The sequence below is a fragment of the Lontra canadensis genome, unplaced genomic scaffold (assembly GCF_010015895.1).
Source record: "Lontra canadensis isolate GAN:19392208 unplaced genomic scaffold, GSC_riverotter_1.0 scaffold65, whole genome shotgun sequence".
Classification (NCBI taxonomy): Eukaryota; Metazoa; Chordata; class Mammalia; order Carnivora; family Mustelidae; genus Lontra; species Lontra canadensis.
Genome location: NW_022631059.1, coordinates 11,362,688 through 11,383,017, shown reverse-complemented (window position 1 = coordinate 11,383,017; position 20,330 = coordinate 11,362,688). Strand labels below are relative to the sequence as shown.

Sequence of the window (20,330 nt, the reverse complement as noted above, 5' to 3'; positions counted from 1 at the left end):
TGAGATCGCTGAGGAACAGGGACTATATATAGGATCCAGTAAATCATCTCAAGCCACCTGAGCTGAGAGCCTGTCTCAGTCACTCCCCTCAACGGCCCCTCCGGAGAAAGGACCTGGGGGAAAAAGAAGTAACTTGCCCAAAGTCATCAGTGCAGAAACCCAACAGCAGGGATCTGAATCCAGGTTTTGCTGCAAGTATCTGAGTCCAGGACACACATTATTTCTCTAACCTCCTGTGCCACTTGTCATACATGCAGTTTCCTGGCCTCCCTGGATAGCAGGATGGGGCCAGGGGACTTGTACCATTAACAAGGGCGCCAGGAGATTCTTCTCACTAGGTAGTTGGAGACCCAGTGGCCATAAGACAGTGCAGCCCAGTGATTCCCATGGCCCCAGGTACTGAATCCTGCCGGAACCTCTTTACCAACACTGAGTCCCCTTGGGAGCCACAAAAATAAATGGGGTGGGTTTTCACAAACCCAAGTGGAAATACTTGAGATGTAGCATTTCATGAACATGCTAAATGGATGAACAATTCCTTCGGTGTGCAAGATCAACGTTGTAAGAGCGGAGTGTTGATAACTAAGAGAAATGAAGGCCACGAGAGACACAGACAAGAACAGCCTAAGTCACAACAGCCCCAAACTGGGAACGACCCCACATCCATCAACCAGGGAATGGACAAATCATGGTACATCACCCTAACAAAACACTACGCTACCATGAAAACGGACTACTGACCCACAAGGCAATCTGGCCGAAGTTGACAGACAACAAGTTGAGTGACAGAAGCCAGACACAGAGGGGCACACATGGCCTGATTCTATTTATGGGAAGCCCAAGAAAGGTAAAACTAATCCGAGGTGAAAGGAACCTGTCCAGTGGCTTCCTCTGTGGGGTGGATATTGACTGGGAAAGGCCATGAAGCATTTAGATTTACCTCTCAGCTGTGCATTTAGGACCTGTGAGCTCTCGTCTATGAAAATTGTATCTCAGGGGCACCTGGGTGGCTCAGTGGGTTAAGCCTCTGCTTTTGGCTCAGGTCATGGTCTCAGGGTCCTGGGATCAAGCCCCGCGTCGGCCTCTCTGCTCAGCGGGAAGCCTGCTTCTCCCTCTCTCTGCCTACTTGTGATCTGTCTCTCTATCAAATAAATAAATAAAATCTTTAAGAAAAAAAAAAAAGAAAAAGAAAATTGTATCTTAGTAAAAAAAAGTAACAGAAACCTTTACAAATAGAATAGAAATAACACACAAATAGGTGTTCAGGCCCTACTGCAGGTGTGCTGTATCTGCCAGGAACCCCAGCTCTGGCCTGCACCCTGCCCCCCACCACTGTGCTCTTGCATACGCCCAGTGACAGGGATCTCACTGCTTCCCTGGGCGAGAAAATGTCCTTCTTCTTAGGTTGTCTGTGATGCTTCACCTGGAGAGTGGGCTCCCTGAGTCCCTCTGCCTGCCCCACCACCCACCACGGCTCCCGCGGTGCTTACCCACTGAAAGGGAGCCACGTGCCAGTTTGGGGAGCAGGAGATCGAGCTGGCGGAAGGTGTGGAAGACATCAGCTGAGTGGGCGCGGTCCTGGGCCTGGCTCTCATGGGTACGCGGCAGAGCTTCGACTCCGTACAGAGTCAGGTAGCCGGCTCTGCGGGCGGCAAACAGTGGGTGAGGGGGTCCTCCTTGGGCACACTGGCGAAACCTTCCCGCAGCGGCTTGCGTTTTTTCATGCATGTAGCTAACGAGCACCTGCTTTTCCTGCTTTACGCTGGACTCCTCTATACCAGGAAGTTAGCAATGGAGAAAACAGAGCACTCCAGCCCTCAGGGGGTGACCCCCCCATGCGGAACACAGACAGCCGGCAATAGAGTATGTGAACAAGTCCTACCCGCCGGTGCTCAGAGATGAGGACAAACGAAGCCGGCTGGAATGCGGGGTGGGGGGGGGGCAGTGAAGAGTGAAGCGGGGGCTCAGAGTATGAAGAGCAGAGAGGGGGGTTCAGGGCAACACCCCGAGCCAGGAAGCAGATGCAGGGTTGAAGAGCAGTGAGGAGGCTGGTGAGGCTGGAACCGAGGGACTGAGGGGGCAGCAGGGCAAGATGGAGGCACCGATCAGGAAAAGAGGCTATTGACCCTACAGATGAAGTCAGGGCAGGCTTTCTGGAGGAGGCAGGGTCTGAGCTGAGTAGGGAGAAGGGTAGACGAAGGGGTGCGGGCCAAAAGCACAACCTGGGCCAAGGCTCAGAACTGAGGGGGCAAGCATGGTCTGGTCAGAGAGCTGCTAGGTGTCACTGGCCCAGGCACTGGAGCTGGGATGTGGGGGACAGCACGGGAGCACCAGGGGGGTGGCAGGGCCGGTGATGCAGGGCAGGGAGCTGGGTGGCCACGGGGAGAAGTCTGGGCTGGACCTGAAAGGTGCTGGGAGTCTGAACAGGAAGGACAGGGCCTGGCGGGGTGTGGACAAAGGGTGAGACCCAGGAGAGAGTATGAGCACACACGCTGACCACGGGAATGCTCTTAAAGAAAATGTTTTCTCCACCAGCCACTTGTAAATGTTCCAAAAGCCCAGCCCCGCTGGCTTCCGTCCTGGGAGAAAAGTCACAGGTTTTCACTTTTTCCATGCGGTGGGAGAGACTGGCCCTCTGCAGAGATGCCCTGACCTGTCCCCCCATTAGCTGCTGCTCATCCCTGATCTCCCAGGAGAGGGACTTCCCGAGGGTGGAAGCAGGAATGGGGGGGTGCCAGAGAGGCCGGTCTAGAACTCCTCTGTCCCTCATCTGTGCAGTGAGGGCTCTGAGCAGATCTTCTATCAATATTCAAAGGAGGGATAGACGGATGGGTCGGAGGCTGTGTGAATGACGGGTGGGTGGCTGGCTGGCTGGTTGGGAGAGAGGGAGGGTGGGTGGTTGGATGGGTTAGAATTTGATCCTAAGAACATGATCTTGGGAGAAACTGTAGGGTCATCCTGATTCTGAGCTCAGTCACCCAGGCTACTCCTGTGCTACCTTTCTCCTGCATCCGTCTCCCTCATCCGGCCTGGCTTCCATGCCCCACAGAGATGGAAAGATCACGACCGACCCATCCCACTGCTCTAAGACAGCAACGCTTCCTTCGGAAGAGTGGATCCTCCCAGGCTCGTACCTCTGCATCCTACTCGTCCCAGGGCCCCTCCAGTCACATGAGGCCCCGGGACCCTGTTCTCCAGACCAGTGCCCCCAGTTTCCTTCCAGCAGAGTTGTAACGGTGCAACTCGCAAACTGGATTCAGCCCACCGACATGTTTGGTTTGGTGAATAGAGTTTTCCTACAAACAAACTGAACGATTGGGAAAACCTCACAAAATCTGGATGCCCTCTCTTATCTCACGTTGGAAAAGGACCCCCCCCCGCCCCCGCCAAAACCTGCAGTCCTGCCTGGTAACCCTGGGCAGCCATGGAGTCACAGCTGCTGCCCTTATCCTGGAGCTGGGTCAGCCAGCCCTGTGGTCTCTGGTTCCGTTTGCACCAGTGTTTTCCTTAAAACAGAGAACCATTTTCCTGTGTGTATATATATATATATATATATATTTCTATCAAAAATAACCCCAGTAAAACCTAAGAAGGCCATGAGGTTTCTCACTGTGGAAGGGAGGGTCCCTCCTGTGGCACCTGCACAACAAAGGGACCAGGACAAGGCGGCAGACAGAATAAATCGTGGTGCATAAACACACACGACCTGTAGGTGGTGCTAGAAGTCAGGAAGAAAAAGCCGGCAGGGAGCTGGGTGAGGAGTGGGAGCCATCCTATGAACTGGGTGTCGGGAGTGGCCTCTGCGAGGAGATATCACTTGACACATGAACGAAGTGAGGTGAGAGCCATGCGGACATGTAGGGAACAGCATTCTTGGGCAAGGGAACAGAAAGTGCAAAGCCCTTGGGGCAGGACGTGTGCTGGGCTGCGGCTGATCACACAGGAAGACAGAGCCAGGGTGAGAACTTTGGACAGGACTGACAGAGACAGGAGAGCCATAGGACAGGTTGGAAGGCCTAAGTGGTGGCAGCTCATGGTTTGGGGCCACACGAGCCTGCACCTCCTGTCATCCAACTCAGTCATTCCCTTCCTATCTCAGGGGCTGCAGATGGCACCAAGAAGGCCAAGTGCCCAGGCCAAGAAACAGAAGCTCCAGGCCAGGCCTCAGATCCTGAAGACAGGGATCTGTCTACATGTGATTCCCTCCACTCCTCACCCCCACATGCACAGGGTGTTACCATGGGTGTAAACAGACTCGGCTGCCCCACACTGCGCCCACGTCCCCCAAGGGCACAGCCTCCCTGCCTTTTCTCAACCAAGGACAAAGGGTGACAGGAGCTGGGAGCCATGGGAGACGCCCTGCTGTGAACCTGCTGTGTGGTTTTAGCTGCTCCTCTCTGGGCCTCGGCCCCACTCCCCCCAATCCCACAATGACAAGGTGGACTGCACCAGCATCACCCGGACGAATTATCGCCCTTGACGGTGCTCGCACCACTCCAGGGTGACAGGAGAAAGACGCGGACTTATACACTTATACAGCAAGGGTGTGCATGAGAGTGGGGACCCTGCCGGGCTGCCTGGGTGGCTCTGTCGGCTGGGCGACTGGCTCTTGGTTTCAGCTCATGATGATCTCAGGGTCATGGGATCGAGCCCCGCATCAGGCTCTGTGCAGAGCGTGGAGTCCGCTGGAGATTTTCTTTCCCTTCAACCTTCCCCCCACTTGCTCTCTCTCTTTCTTAAATCAATCAGTAAATAAAATCTTTATTTAAAAAAGTGCAGGCTCTATAGCCAGCCCCACCAGGACCCCAAATGATGGGACTCTGGGCAAATGTCTTAGGCTCTCCGGGCCTTAGTTTCTTCATCTGTCGAATGGGGTTTGTAAAGTTCTAGCCTCGTGGAGCTGTTGTGAGGGTGAAAAGTGTTAACACACATTGAGCCTACATGTGAGCACATATGTAGATGTCATAAATGTACCTGTGTGCCCAGATGTGCCAGCGAAGGCCTGTCCCTCATTCTGAAATCGTGTTTCTAATTTTTTTGCAGTAGTTGAAATGGTCTTTGGTTTCTGAAATGCTGGTCAGTTACTGGTACTACCAGAAATCCACGGACTATCCTTCCAGCTCTTTCCTGTTGCCTGTGCCCATGCTCCCCGACCCCCCTCCCATCAAATCCTCAGCAGGTCCTACCAAGTCCGTCTGTCCCCCAGAACTACCACTTGTCGCCATTTCCTGGTCACCTCCAGGTCCAGACTCCTGTTCTCTCACCCAGCCAACATCAACAGCCTCCTAATATGAACCTTCTGCCTTTACAGCCACAACCACCACCCCCACCCCGCCCAACCAAGGTTGGTCTCCATCCGCAGCCAAAGAGAGCTTTAAAACCCAAGCCCAATCATGTCACGCCACTGCCCAAACCCCCAGTGTCACTCATCTTACTTAGAATAAATTCCCAAGCCCTTCCCCGCCTTGAAGCTCAGTGAGACCCGGTTTCCCAAAGCCAAGTGCTCTGACCTCTTCTTAACCTCATCGCCTCAGTCGCTGGGCTCAGCAGCACTGGCCCTCTGGCCAAGCATCCTCTTACCTCCACCACTCTGCACCTGCTGACTCCTTTGCCTACAATCTCAGCAGAGGTGGGTGGGGGGTAGCACTTGTAGCCAGCCCCCAACTCTGAGGCCAGACGCTCGGTAAAGGCCTCCTTTCCAGTCTGGTCGAAAGAGCCCCCTAGGCACTCTCGTCCCATCTGCTGCTCTCTGCTGCCATGTTTCCCCTCTCGGACGCATCCGTCTTTATTTACTGGTTTGTGATCTGTCTCTCCAGCTCGTGTCAGCTGTATGAGTTTCGGGTGTTGATTCCCCCCTGCTGTATGCCCGGAGCTTGGAATCGTGTCTGCCACTGCCGAAGGAAGGGACGTTGGATAGTGTGGTGTGTGATCTGAGTTTACAAGATCTGGTAAAAAAAATATTCAAGTCCTGGGTTGGTCTCCAAAATACTGTTTTCCTGGTCTGTGAAGTCCCAGGTTTGGAAGCCACGGGACAAGACGGTCTCTAAAACCTTGATCTGCTATTCCCTCTCCGGACCGCTGGCAAGGTCCCTCTCCCTGACCCGGGTGAGCCTCCTTTTCAACTCATAGCCTGAGCCAGGTAAACTCCTGGGATCCCAGATACAACAGGTCATCTTATAGTCTTTGCTTTGCGTGTCCCAAACTGCTTCCTCACCCATAAAGTCTTCATGGCTCCTGTGGTCACTATCAGTGGCTGACCCAGGTCCGGGCAGCTGGGCTCCATTCCTGAGATGGGGAGCCACCCTGGCTCACCTGAGCAGGCAGCTGTAGGAGAAATCGAGGAGACCCATCTCGTGCCAGCCACTGGCCGCTTCTGAGGTGTCACCCAGCAGGATGGTGCGGAGGTTGCTATACATGGCGTCTGTGAGTGCCTGGAGGTCTCTGTGAAGGAGGGTCCTAAGGCAGGGAACAGAGTAAGTGTACAGCCTCTGAAGGGGAACGTGCATACAGGTGCCCCCCATCCTCAAACCTTAGGGTTCCAGGGCTCTGGTTCCTCATTGGCAATGGGGGCCTGTAGACAATTGGCATAAATATATTATTATTATTATTACTATGATCATTGTCAATAACAATGACAGTGGCAGTTGCTTTTTATTGTGCCAAGTGTCATGATCTCATTTCATCGTTTGACAACTCTAGGGATCCCAGGTACTACCATGCCACCCATTTTACAGACAGAGAAACTCAGGGACAGAGAAGAACACAACTTCCCCGAGGTCACACAGCCAGTAAGCGATGAAGCTGGGATTGAAACCCTGGTCTACCCCACCCCAGAGTCTGAACTCCTGACCATGACAGTCTGTCCCTCCTCAGGACACACAAGCTCGGATAAGGAACCCGCACACTTCTGGAGGAGAGAGAACTAGCCAGGGAACTCTTTCTCCTTGAGATCTGAAGTTAGTGACACCTGTTTGGGTAAAGCATCCCCCTGGCCAAGGTCTGCAAAGACATGACCCCGAGTGAAGGCGACACGAGGAATTAGGTCGCCTGAGCTGGCGACCTGGTCTCACCACGTGTGCCTAGGAGCCTTGCAGGGTGTGTGGCTAAAGCAGAAGCCCCTCTGTACTGAGCCTCCACAGTGCAGAGCCAACACCGAGCCAAGGCTGAGCCTGTGATTAGAAACCAACCGAAGGTATGATCTTGTGTCTGAGGTGAAGGCCGCTTTGGAGCATGAGCAGGCATCTAGACCAGAAAAGGTCACCCCACCCCCGCATCCTCCACCTCCCCCCACGCCAAGCCCACAGTGTCCACTTAACATGGCAGAAAGAACGTTTCACAGAGACACCTCGAGGCAGCACCGAGAACAGGCCCAGTGGGCTGACCCCTCCTGCTCTCTGTCTCCACCTGCTGTTCGGAATCAGGGTGGACCCCTGTAGATGGAGAAAGCCACTGGGTTCTAGATTAACTCAAGAGGGGAAAGCCTCCAGAAGGGTTCCACAAACTCCCAGGAAATATAAGCTTTTGGATGTTCAAATTGAAACATTGTTGGAGACACGAGAGACATGACACAGGTGAGATAACGTGTAAAAGGGCTTACTGTCATGCCTTGCACATGGTAAGTGCTGGATAAATGGGAGCTGGCCTAGTGATTGACCTTGACCCACCAGTGACCCAGACCCCACACTAAGCACTAGTCTTTGATGGAGACAGTAGCCCTTAACAGACGTGGGAGCTATGCCCAGAAGACCACATGCTGGCTGATGGGGAATTCCCAGGAACACTCGGGGCAGACAGTGGAGGAAATTCCCAGGATCTCTTAGCGCAGACACTGGAGGAAAGCGGAGGCCTCCCTGGGTAGGGGGACAGAATGCAGTGAACTGGGGATTCTTACTGCCAATGGGACCTGATGGTCCCCCTAGAATGCCAGGACTGAGGACACTTGGGCTCAAAAATATTCTTAGCAGCCACCCCACAAAGCCAAGGTCAGACTGGGAATCGCCTCTCACTGAGGTTCATGTCACACTCTGGCTTTCCTCAGCTTTAGCAGTCCTGCAAAACCCATTCTAGACGCTTTTCCTAACCCCAGGAGGCTATCCTTCCTGGAGACAGACCACTATGAATCACCATCAGACTGCGTGAACTCTAGCAGACCCAGAGACTTCTTTCCTCAGTACTTCAGCTGGAGGGGACTAGGCTGTGGAGTCTGCAAATCCGAGTTCAAATCTCTGGGGTGCCATCTGCTAACGGTGGACTGTGGGTAAGTCACTTTACTTCCCTGAGTCTGTTTCCTCAACTGTAAGATAGGGATGAAAGTACCTATCTCTTGAGGCAATGGCCCAGAGAGTAAAGCATTCCTAGCGAATACCAGCATATGGTAGGCAGGTCGGCATCGTGGTGCAGCCCCGCCCCGCATCTAGACGGCGACTGGCGTACAGTAGGTCCTCAGATATTTGCAGACATAATGAATGCAGAATAAATGTGCTCACATATCCTCTTGTTGACAGAATGATTCCTGTGTTTTAGGACTGGCACCACTTTCTTGCTGTGTGACCTAGGGCAAGTCACTGCTCCTCTCTGGGTCCCAGTGTCCTCGTCCAAAAAGTGGGGGCTGTGAGTGACCTACCCTCCAGCATCGCTGGGAAAGCTAATGAGATCACAGAATATGGACTCAAAAATAATAATCACCCCACCCACTTCCCTTCCTTTTACAATGAGGAAACAGAGGCTCAGAGAGGGCAAGGGACTTGCTCAAAATCACATAGTTAGGAAGTGATCGAGCTGGGATCTGAATCCAGGTCCGGCCCACCCAAACCCCGGTCTCCGCCTACTGAAATCAGACCCGCCTCCGAAAAGGAATAAAAATGAAAGCAGCCTTTCTTCTGCCTAATTCTCTTGGGCTATTATTTGTTTTGTTTGTTTGTCTTCTCAGAACAAAATGCCGTTACTGGATGCCTGTTGCAGAGATGAACTCGGGCCGCACGGCACCCGGGCTACCCATGCAGAAGCCCATCAGCCCCTCCCCGGCCTCCCGCAGGCCCCATCTCCAGCCACTCACGGTTTCATCTTGGCCTTTTCATCACTGGGGCTGTAATGTGGGAGTTGCACATCGAAAATCCTCTCCATGAGGAAGACAGCATAGGTGTGGAAGTCCAGCTTGCTGCGAGGCTCCCACACCACCGCGTCATAGGAGTGGGGGTCCAGGAGGACGGTGACATACCTGCCCCCGACCAGCACCTGTGGGAGGTCAGCAGGGACAGAGTGAGGAGAGCCGCTATGAAGGACAGCAGCTCTCAGGGCCTGGGGTCCACCTTGTGCTAGACACTTAACACACAGTGTCCTCTCAGCCACCCCTCATGACGACCCTATGAGGTTGGGACCACTGATGGCCGGAAACTGAGGCTTAGAGAAGGCATGGGATGTGCCTGAGATCACGCAGCTGAGACGTGGTAGAGTGAGGACAGCCACTGGCTTTTCTGCATCACAGGTTGTGCTCTTAACCACCTCGCTCTTAAGTACCTCCCATCATTATCTCGGTTACTGCCAGATCCCCAGCCTCCAGGGGAGAGTGTGCCCCCCAGAAGGCAGCAGATGGATGCTGTGTGCGTCTTGGGTAGGCAGACGGACGGACGGATGAAGGGATGCTGTTGGGTTCAGGCTAGCGGACGTGCCAGCAGTACCTGCTTCTGTGGGAGGCTATGCTGCCCAAGAAGGGAAGGAGCCATGGAGAGCTGTAAGCCTGTAATTAACAAAGGAAACGGCATTCTTCCCTCAAACATCTGCTGGGGCGGGTCGGGGGGGAGGCAGGGGGGCGGGTCACACAATCCTAACCACCCACTGCCTTGGCCCGTTTCCAAAGTGTGATCTGGGAGTCACGTTAATCAAACTCTTATAAAATACAGACCATTGGGTCATGATCTCAGGGTCATAAGATCAAGCCCCGCATTGGGCTTTGTGCTGATTCCCCCTCCCTCTCTCTGTCCCACCCCCACCCGCTAAAATAAGTAAATAAATCTTTGAAATATAGGCCAATATCCAAGAAAATATGCTGTTGAACAGACTGTTAGATGGGTGGGTAAACAGAAGGATGTCGTCAGTGAATGTATGTTGGATGGAAAGATGAATGCAGGAGTAGCTAAAGGTTAGCTGGAAACTAAAAGTCTGAATGTATGTTGGGTACACGATGGCAGGGTCCTCGGTGGATACTGGGTAAAAGGATTGAAGGATGAATGCTGGATGGGTGGAACTTGAAAGGATACATGGAAGGTAGATGGATGTGCTGGTTGTTTGGATGTTGAGGGGATGGATGGATGGATGGATGGATGGAGACATAAATAGATGCACACAGAGTACGCAGACATTGGATACTGGATGGATAGGTAACCAGATGTTAGGTTCATAGTGGCAGATGGACAGGAAGATGGGTAGATAAATGGAAGTTGGTAGAAACTGAACATATGGAGGTTCAGTCAATTAACTGCCTGACTCTTGATCTTAGCTCAGGTCTTGATCTCACAGTTGTAAGTTCAAACCCCGCACTAGGCTCACCCCAAAAAAAATACTGAATGTATAGATAAAAACTGGATAGATGTTAGGTACATGAATGGAAGGATGCTAGATACATTTGGGTAGACAGATGAAAGGTTGGATGATGGATAAATGGATGGATAGACAGATGTTAGATAGATATATGGAAAGATGGGTGAGTGGATAGAGGTTTGATGGAAATGGAGTACATGAATGAGGGTTTAATGGATATTAGGATGGAAGGATGCTGCTTATATACTGAGTAGACAGGAAGATGGATAAATGTTGGATGGATGGATGGATGGTTGTTGGGTAGATGGAAGCTGGGTGGATGGATAGGGGTTGGCTGGATGGACATACAAGAACTGGACATCGAATAACTCAATGATGGGAAGATGCTAAAGGGACAATGAAGGAACGGATGTTAGTTAAGTGCCGACTGTACAGTTGGATGGAAAAATGGATAGAAAGTTGGTAGGACCAGTGGATGGGTGGGTTAGTGTATGGAAGGATGTAGAAGGAATCTGCGAACACCAGTATGGCCAGCCCAGCTGCTCATCTCCTTCCCTTCCTGCCCCTAGAGGCACAGGCGGCACTTACAGTAAAGATATCACCATGCTTCTTCTTCATCCTAGTGAGGAAGCTGGCAGCATCTTTTCCAAACTCCAACGCATGGCCCAACCAAGGGATACTGCCCAGGTCCAGGGGAGGCTCGCCAGGTCGCCTGCAGAAGCCACAGTACTTATCACCATTTGATTAAGCCGGGAAGAAGACAAAGAGAGTGGGGCATGGGGTGTGATTTTTAAGTAGAGAGGGCGGAGCAGGCTTCCCTGAAATATTTGAGAAAGATCTGAAGGCGGTGAGGGAAGGAGCCACATAGATATCTGGAAGAAGAGCCTTCCGGACAGAAGGAGCAAGTGCAAAGGCCCTGAGGCGCCATCATGCCTGGTGTGTTCCTAGAACAATAAGTAGGCCAATGTGGCTGGATTGGAGGGAGCAAGGGGAAACAGCAGAAGCTGAGGCCAGATTGGTAACGGATGCCAGACCATGCAGGGGTCTGGACGCACCTGTGAGGACTTTAGCCTCTCCTCTTGAGTGAGGTGGGAGCCCCGGGAGTCTCGAGTAGCAAAAGGACATGATTTGACTTAGGCTTTTTTTTTTTTTTCTTTCTTTCCAGAATCCTTTTGGCTACTGAGTAGAAGATGGATTACAGGGGACCAAGAGCAAAAGCTGGGTGACCAGTAGACCTTGGTACATGTTAGGAAGTCCAATCACTTCCCTGTGGGTGTGAGAGCTTTCTAGAACTCAGTAGTACAAGGACCCAGAGCTCTCTGCCTGAGCCAGCCTGGACAGGGCTTTGGTCACCTCATACTCCCTGTCATGCCCACAGGGAAAAGTCAAGACTGGAGAGCATGGTGGGAGTGGCAGAAGATAGTGGAAGGACTGGCCTGATCACTGACCCCCGGCCACCCCTGGCCCACCATCCTCTGGGAGAGGGGCTGTTAGCTAGGGAGAGCTACGTCACCACCATGACTGACCCAGACTGGAAGGAGTGTTCTCATCTTAGAATTATCAGGACCACAGGGATGCAGAGAGCTCCTGGTCTGCTGAATGACTGAGTCATCCCATCTCCAGTCACCACAGTCATTTACTCGCTCAGCAAATACTAACTAGGGAGCAGGCACCGCTCTGCGTGCTGGAGATACAGCCGCGAGCGGAGAGGCGAGGCGCCTGACTTCACGGCTCTTCCATACTCATAAGGGGAGGCAGACAAAAAGAAAAAAAAAAGCAAAAGCATTTCAGGGAGTGGGAAGTGTGATAAGATAAAGGAGATATAACTCAACAGTAAAAAGACAAAGAGCCACCATGGCTCCGACAGGCACCCCACTCTTGATTTAGGCTCAGGTCGTGATCTCAGGGTCATGAGATCGAGCCCTGCGTCAGGCTCCACACTGGGCGCACAGTTGGTTAAAGCGGCTGCCTTCAGCTCAGGTCATGATCCCAGGGTCTGGGATCGAGCCCCACATTGGGCTCCTGCTCAGTGGAGAGCCTGCTTCTCCCTATTCCTCTGCCTGCTGCTTTGCCTACTTGTACTCTCTATCTCTCTGTCAAATAAATAAAACCTTTAAAAAAAAAAAAGTCTCAACACAGAGACTACTGTGATCAGCCAGGGGAGCAACAATGGAAGTGGAGGCGAGGCTAGCATCCGGCTCCCCTACTTCCAGGACGGGGGGCTTTTCTTCCCCCAAGACATCTTTGGGGGTAGGGGCAGGGCTAGAGCTTCCTTTCCTTGCTCTTTGTCCGGGCTGCTGCCAGAACTCTCCCACAAGTCAGGTGTTATTTCTGGCAACTTCCATTGTCCCCCCAGAAAAGTCCCAAGGAGGCTCAGACAAAGGCAGGAAGCTGGGAGCCCAGGCGTCTGACTCCTGATGTGGTCACTGGCTCTCGGAGGCTGGGCTCTGAATCCAGCTCCGGCCCAGGCCACATTCCAGGGTGACTCAGCCATCAGCTAGCAGGGATGAAGGAGGCTCTATTTTGGGGTCTGCGGTCTCTAGCCTCAACCACTCTCACTATTTTGAGGCACTGTCAGGCCCTGGGGAGTGCTGGACCCTCTCATCCCCAGCTCCTGCCCACACAGCCTGCCCTTCCTGTTTCAGATTCCGGGACACCTTTTCTGACCACCACCACCCCCCCTCCCACCCCAGCTTTAGTTCCCATCACATGGGTTCCTCCCAAACTGCCCACTCCTCACTCACAGACTCCATTGCCAGCCTCACCACCTGTCCCATCTCTCTCCCACTCAACACTCTGCAAATAAAGGGAGGGAGTTAAGGATGCGTATCACCCCCGCTTTGTGCCCTGAAGTATTATACCTACACAGGACGGAAGTTCCACCAAAGTAGACACCTGTCGCCGCCCCCAACACTTACACCAGCGCCTGGCACAGAGCAGGCGTCTAGGACATACGTGTCAGATGCATGATTCATGTATTCAGTTGGTGCTCAAAGAGCAGCACCTGCCCCCTAGAGTTGCTGAGGGAGTCAAGGGACTCCAGATTGCCCAGAGCAGAGGCTGTGTCACTCAGCTGTGCCGTGTGGGTAGACTTCCTTTCTATCCAGTAGTGTGCCTCCATTCAGAGCCTTGGGCTCTGGGACGATTTCCTGGGGGAGGCAGCGGGGGGCTGGTTTCCGAAACCTGAGCTTCCACTTAAAGTGCTGGACCCATCCTTTCCAAGGACTCCTTTTGGCTTCCCACCTCCTGCCCCTTGCCTCCCACTGTGTAGAAAAAGCATGTGGCCATTTTGCTCTAGTTTTTGTCTTCCCGTTTTTGTAACCGATACAGAAGGTTCAGAGAATTCTCAACAAAGTAAGGAACAGTCAGAGCAAGGAGAGGGATAGAACAGATGGGCAAGAGAGGCAACAAGGAGTGGTGGGGACTGTGGCGAGTCTGGGAGAGGGCTCTTCTCTGGAGACCCCTCAGGTGCTGCTCCATTGTCCCATTTTTCATGAGGAGTTGGAAATGGGGAATTTTGTTTGTGGAAACTCCCCAATTTTCTCCTCTTGCTCTCTGTGTGGCACACAGCAGCCCCTCATTGGTGCTGAATCTGGCCATGGACCTCCATTTGGCGGCCTCTGGTTAGTGCATGTTGGAATGAGATAGATCTAATTGTGCCTAGAAATTTCGTATCCTTCAAAGGCCTAGATCCTGGGCCACCAGGGGACCCTCACCTGATGCTAGGGTGCCCTCTGGTGCCCCGGAAGAGGGGACTCCCACCCGGAGACCTCTTCCAGTACTCCTAGAGCAAGCAGCAGACACATGCGCCCAGAGAGCAAGAGAGGGCAATGTACTCTGTCCGCAGAGTGGCTAAGGCACGCAGGGTACGGATGGAGAAACCAAGGCCCGAAAGGAAAGCAGGAAGAAGGTTTCTGACACCTGTCTGCAGATCATGAGCCCCAGTGGTCACAGAAATCAGACTCCTAATTACCGACCCAAGGCCTCCTAATTCCAGCTCACAACCTGTCCCAGCAGAAGACAGTCACAGTTACCAAGCTGGGTTTTAATATCCTTGCCGTAACTGCAGAAGTCTGGACTGGAGACTAGAGGACATTAAGAATTTTTATATCCTCAGGCAGAATAATAGAACCGTAGTTGTTTTTGATGCGCATTCTGAAATATTCCCTGGAGAGATACTATACCATCTGTAATTTTTTTGTAAAAATGCTGTCAGATCAAAAGGGGATCCATACGTGGGGATTCTTACGCTATTATTTTTCTGGATAGTTGAGATTTTTGATAATTACAAATTTTAACTTAAAAAGCAAATGAGAGGTAAAGACAGCTGCTAATCGACTGAAGTCGTTCTTCTTCTCCTTTCCTTTTCCTTTTCGCTTTTTACTGAGAAAAGCATGAATTTTTGGAACCAGCTAGATGTGGGATATAATTCCTATGTGGCCCTGAGGAGGTCACCGAGCCCTTGCAGGCCTCAGCCATAACGCAGTGTGGTGAGCCGTACCTCGAGGGTCAGCGAGCAGAAGGGAAGGTGTTGGGCTTTCCTTGTTTGACTCACACTGGCTCACTCTACACAGCATTAGGGTCAGATGCCTCTTTTGCAACACTTATTTGTCCCTCCTTAAGAACCTTCTGGTTACAGCCACATCTTACCATCTTAACATCATATGGTTCTAAGACTTTTGAGTGTTCAGATTACAAATAAACTGTGTGGGGAGCATGGAAATTCGTTTTTCCGGGGAATTAAAAATTCTTACAGCCCAGATTTGGAAACCAGGCAGACCCTGGACAAGTAGCTTAGCCTCCCTGAGCCTCAGTTCCCTCCTCTGTAAAATGGAAGGAACAAGAGTGCCCCCTACTGAGCTGGGAGAAGAAAATGAGATTGAGACCTGAATTGTGGAGTCCCCGTGGGATCTCCCCAGGGTCCTCCCAGCTGCCCCTGAGCTGTCCGTGACCCCGACACCCACACTTCTCCCCAGTACCCACTTGCTGGCCCTCCTAAGCCACCAGGTATAAAAATCAACAACACACCCCCAAAGATAAATTTGCTCTCTGAATTAGAGCAAGAATTTTCTCAAACAACATTTAACTGGCATTTTTTCTAACCCAGCAATTCCACTCTCTCCTATTCCCATTATCCTCCCCATTTTAAAGATTGGAGAACTAAGGCAGAGAGAAGTCACTCAGGTTGTTCTTATTCCTAGAGGCTGAGAATTTCCATAGGCTGAGCACCCAGGGACTCTGCCTCCCAGAATCTATGTGGTTTACGGCTGCCCCATCTACCCCGGAGTAGAGCACAGAGGAGTGGGTCTCAAGGGAAGACCACAACACTTTGTCCGAAACAGCAAAAACGCTGGAGACAACCTAAGAGTCCATCAACGGGGACAGGAATAAAAAGGGAAAAAAGAAACCTTCCATTTATTCCTACTATGGAATACTACACAGGCAATCAAAAGAATGAATCAGATCTCCATGTAGCAATATGGACGGATATAAAACTAAAATCTGGAGGGGGGAAAAAAAAAAACAAATGCACAGACTGAAAACACCTCCAGAGTTTCCAAAAAGCCTGACCACTTCCGAAGAATAATTCGTTTCTTCATAGAAAAAACTAAATTTTTCCTTTTTTCCTCATTTACTTTTTCAGGCAAATGAATGAATACATAGTTTTAAATCTAACCTGAAAAGGTGTCCAGAGGTTGAAGGAAAATATCATGAGTTTATTGTTTGGAAATTTAACATACATTGTTTAAAAATTAAAAGTTCCCAGAAATGTTCTGGAATTTTCAGGCACTCTCTCATTTCATGCTCACACACACACTGCCCTGTATTACCTACAGCCCCGTGGAAGAGGTATAATTAAGGTAGTGTGGTACTCTGAACTGGATCCTGGCACAGGAGGACATGATGGAAAAACTGATGAAATTCAAATTAAGTCTGGAGTTTGCTTGATCTTAACGGACCAGTCTTGGTTTTTAGTTTTGACGAACTTACCACCATAGTGTAAAGTGTTAACAACGGCGGAAACTGGATGAGGGGTATTTGGGCACTCTTTGTACAACCTTGGCAACTTTTCTGTAAATATAAAAGCAGTCTAAAATAAAAAGCGTACTTAAAAAAAAAAATCTGGAAGTTTCCCCGCCAGCCCTGCTCTCAGGCAGCCCTATGAGGGAGCCCTGATCAACAAAGAAGTCTGAAATTGCCGGAAAGGAAGGGAAGGGCTTCAGTCTTATCTATAACAGCACAAATACTCAAGTCGAATGTACTCAGCTATTCCATGGGCTATTCCAAATCAATTTTTTAAATATTTTATAAAAGAAAGACCTACTGCCATGTCCCTGATTTGAGATGTATGAGATTTGCATATCCTAAATAGCAGAGCAGGACAACCTCTGGGATGAGAAAGCTGTTAAGTTTGGTCCCTGGTCTACCCTGTCAGGCTGTGGGGTCTCCGGGGAGGGGAGACCCCTTTCTGGGTCCGAGCCTACGGAGCTCCCTCGTCCAGGAGGGGGTATCCCATGGAAAATGGTTCCAGGGCCGGTAAAAGGGCATCCTTCAGGGCCTCTGCCTTCCCCAGCCTCAACACTCGCATCTGTGCAATGGGGCGAGGAGCAAGGCTACCCTACAGAGGCTGGGGACTGGCTCGAATAGGGGGACCCAGGCAGAGGCTGAGGAGCAGGAGGGGGCTTCTCGCACCCGGAGCCGCTCGAGCCCGTCCACGCACCCACTCCCCACCGGGAGACCCCGGGCTCTCTGCCCCGAAAGCCCGGCGCAGGTGCCGGCCGAGCGCTGTGCACCGGGAGCCATCGGACGGGTCCCCCACCCCGTCCCCTACTTCCCGCGCCTCCTCCCCGCGGGGAGCCTCTCGCGGCGGCGGCGCGGCCGGGCGCCCTCCCCGGGGTGGGGCGGCGGACCGGTCCAGAGCCCCTTCGCCCCTCGCGGGGGGCTCCGCCGGGGGAGCGGGGACGGCGGGCCGGCGCGGCTCGGGACCCCACGAAGGCGCCCCTTTGTCCGGGCGGTGGGACGGGCGGGGACACTCACCGCGTGCGCCGGCGGCTCAGCAGCAGCAGCAGCAGCAGCGCAGCCAGGAGCCCGAGGAGCAGGGCCCAGGACATGGCGGGGCGGCGGGCGGCGGGCGGGGTGCGGCGGCGCGCGGGCTCCGGGGCGCTCAGGTGCCTCTCGGCCCAGCCGCCCTCGCTCCCCGCGCGCCTGCAGCTGTGGGGCAGGGGGCGGGCCCGCCGACGGCGCCGGGGTCCCGGGGGGCGGGGCGCCCTCAGGGAGCCCCTCCCCCAGCTCGGCGGCGCGGCCCCCTGCCAGGGCCCGGAAAGGGGGGTGGAAAATGTGGGATGGAGCGGAGGGCAGCTGGGGGGCGGGGGGCGGTATGGACAAGGTGGGACGGGAGGGGTGATGCAGGGAAGAGGAGGGGTTCCTGGGAGGGAGGGATGGTAGGTTCTGGGGAGGGAGGGGAGGGAGAAGAGGAGGAGATGGACTATGGGGAAACCCAGGGGTGATGGGGATAGGGAAGGGGGTACGAGGATGGGAGGTGATGTGGGGACACGGGTAGATGTAGTAAGAGGCGTGGGAGAGGCCCACATTCTACCTACAGTCTCATCCCATCCTCACCCCGGACCTGGAGTTCTCTAGCCTGTTTGGACTAGGTGGGGTTGGCTGGATTACAGGGCGCTGTTACCTTCAATAGCACAGTGAACGGAGCTACAACAGCTGCCCCGGATTAGCTCTGAGTCACCGAGTCCTCCCCTGCTGCAGGAAACCCGGTAAGGCACCCAGACCCGTACTGGAGCACAGTAGAGGCTGAGTGATGGAGGGTGCCAGTCTCCAGGTCTTGTAACTCTGCAAGAGACCACCCCTGGGTGCTAGGAGGAACCCCCCGCCCCCACGCTCACCACTGACTCCTCAAATGATTTACACCGGCTCTGAGGCCAGCTCCTGGTCAGAACAGACATGTCGAAGTTGTGAGAAATTAATGTGAACTTGTCAGCGAAAAGAGGTTGCAAACAACTGTGCTTGGCACAGGTGACTGTTGTGAGTCAGTAGGCGGAGGCCTGATTCTAATCCCATGTCTGTTTCTTACTGCTTGGGTGCCCTTTTTTTTTTTTAAGATTTATTTATTTATTCAAGAGGGGGGTGGACAGAGAGAGAAAGAGAGAATCACAAGCGGACTCCGTGATGATCGTGAGTGATCTCTTAATGCTGGGTTTGACCTCCCCACGGATAACGTCCTGACTCATGAGATCATGGCCTGAGATGAAAGCAAGAGCCAGAGGTTTATCGGACTGAGCCCCCAGGCACCCCTGCTGGTGCCTTTAGGCAGGTTTCCTTTCTGTCTTTCTAGTAGCCCCCTGGAGGAGCTGTTCCTCCTCCTTGGTCTCCTGGTTTCAGCCTCCTTGCTCCAAAGATGAATCCTGTTAGAACCAAGTCAGATCTTGTAACTGAATCCTGCTCAGAACTTCCCATGGCTCCATCTCACTCAAAGCACAGCTCTTATGAGGTCCTGTTAATGACTAGCATGACCTGCCGCCTCCCACTTTTCCCTCCCTAACCTCATGCCCTTCACTGTTTCCCTCCCCAACTCTGCTCCAATCACACTCATCTCTTGTCCTTCCCCAAGGAGGACCTTTGCATGCAATACTCCCTCTGTCTCCAACCATCTCTCAGGACTTGCACAGCTGGCTCTTTCCATCACATCCTTCATCCCGCTCTCCCTATTCAACTGTCACCTCCTCCAAGAGGCCTTCCCTGACCACCTGGTCTAAAGCGGTCATGCCGTCATTCTCTATTGCCTTAACCTGTTTCAGTTTTTTTCTTGACAGTACTTAACATTCCTGCTATGATGTTAAAGATTCATTTATTTGCCTGTTTAATGTTGGCTGTCAAGGCAGCTGGATGACCCTCATGTGTCCTCTGGATTCAGAACATCAAGAGGCAAAAGGAGTTGACTGAACCTCTTGTTTATTTATCTAGCTTATCCGCCTACAAAGCCAACAATCCCAAAAAGGCCACAGAACAGGCTTGTAGGGTTTTATCCAAATTTGGGGAGCACAATGGGGCAGCCTTCTGGCAGTGGGGTTCACAGCCCAGCTTGGCCAATGCTCAACTGTGTGACTCTGAGCAGTCTGCTTCACCTCCCTGAGGCAGGGTGCCTTGTCAGTGGAGCTGAGGAAATGACGTGATCTGGCGGACACGTCTTGGATGCCAGATACACGAGGGAGCATTTGTGAAAGTGAACTGCTGTCAGCACTTAATCCAGTTCAGCCTCTCACCATATATGTGATCAGGGCTAGGTCTCAGTTTCACCATCTGAAAAATGGGCAGAATAATTCCTTCCTCATAGGTCTGTTGTGAGGACTGGTTTACACGATGAGAGACAGAAATCATCCAGCATGGGGGCTGGTATACAGTAGGTGCTCAATAAATGTCAGCTCTTCCACCTCACTTCCCAGGCTTGAATGTAAACCAGCAGCTCCCCAGTCCAAATCACTCCCAAATAGTATGTCTCTCCTGCCTACTCAATCTAGGGACGACTCCCCCTCCCTCACCCCAGGGGGATGGAGACCAGCTGTTCCCACATCAATAAGAGAAGAATGTATTGGGGCCCCTGGCCCCTACCTTTGCTAATGGAACCTGATTTCATTCAGGAATGGGGCACATGTTTAGGAAGGCGGCCCCGCCTTCTTCCTATTGGTCTGGCCCAAGCAGGGATATCCCTCTTTGCTAGGAATTGGTCCTGGTGAGGCCATGTGGGAGCCTTCTGGACCTCTGCTGGGGGATTCTCGGAG

At 52.6% G+C, this 20,330-nt stretch overlaps 1 protein-coding gene across 3 annotated transcripts in view; it reads right to left on the bottom strand.

Annotated features, from left to right (window-relative positions):
- PTGIS (prostaglandin I2 synthase) overlaps window positions 1-18,539 on the bottom strand; it is a 36,797-nt gene extending 18,258 nt beyond the window's left edge. Inside the window, exons 1-5 of one of the 3 annotated variants that reach the window (XM_032879003.1) lie at window positions 18,445-18,539; window positions 11,125-11,248; window positions 9,056-9,234; window positions 6,313-6,456; window positions 1,491-1,642 (exon numbers count right to left, since the gene is read on the bottom strand). In XM_032879003.1, the coding sequence (XP_032734894.1) occupies window positions 1,491-1,642; window positions 6,313-6,456; window positions 9,056-9,234; window positions 11,125-11,248; window positions 18,445-18,497 (652 nt within the window). In that variant the 5' untranslated portion in view covers window positions 18,498-18,539. Of the gene's footprint in view, window positions 1-1,490; window positions 1,643-6,312; window positions 6,457-9,055; window positions 9,235-11,124; window positions 11,249-17,574; window positions 17,703-18,437 lie in introns of those variants that run through there. The other 2 variants (XM_032879004.1, XM_032879002.1) reach the window with 2 other exon arrangements.
- Window positions 18,540-20,330: the final 1,791 nt, after the last annotated feature.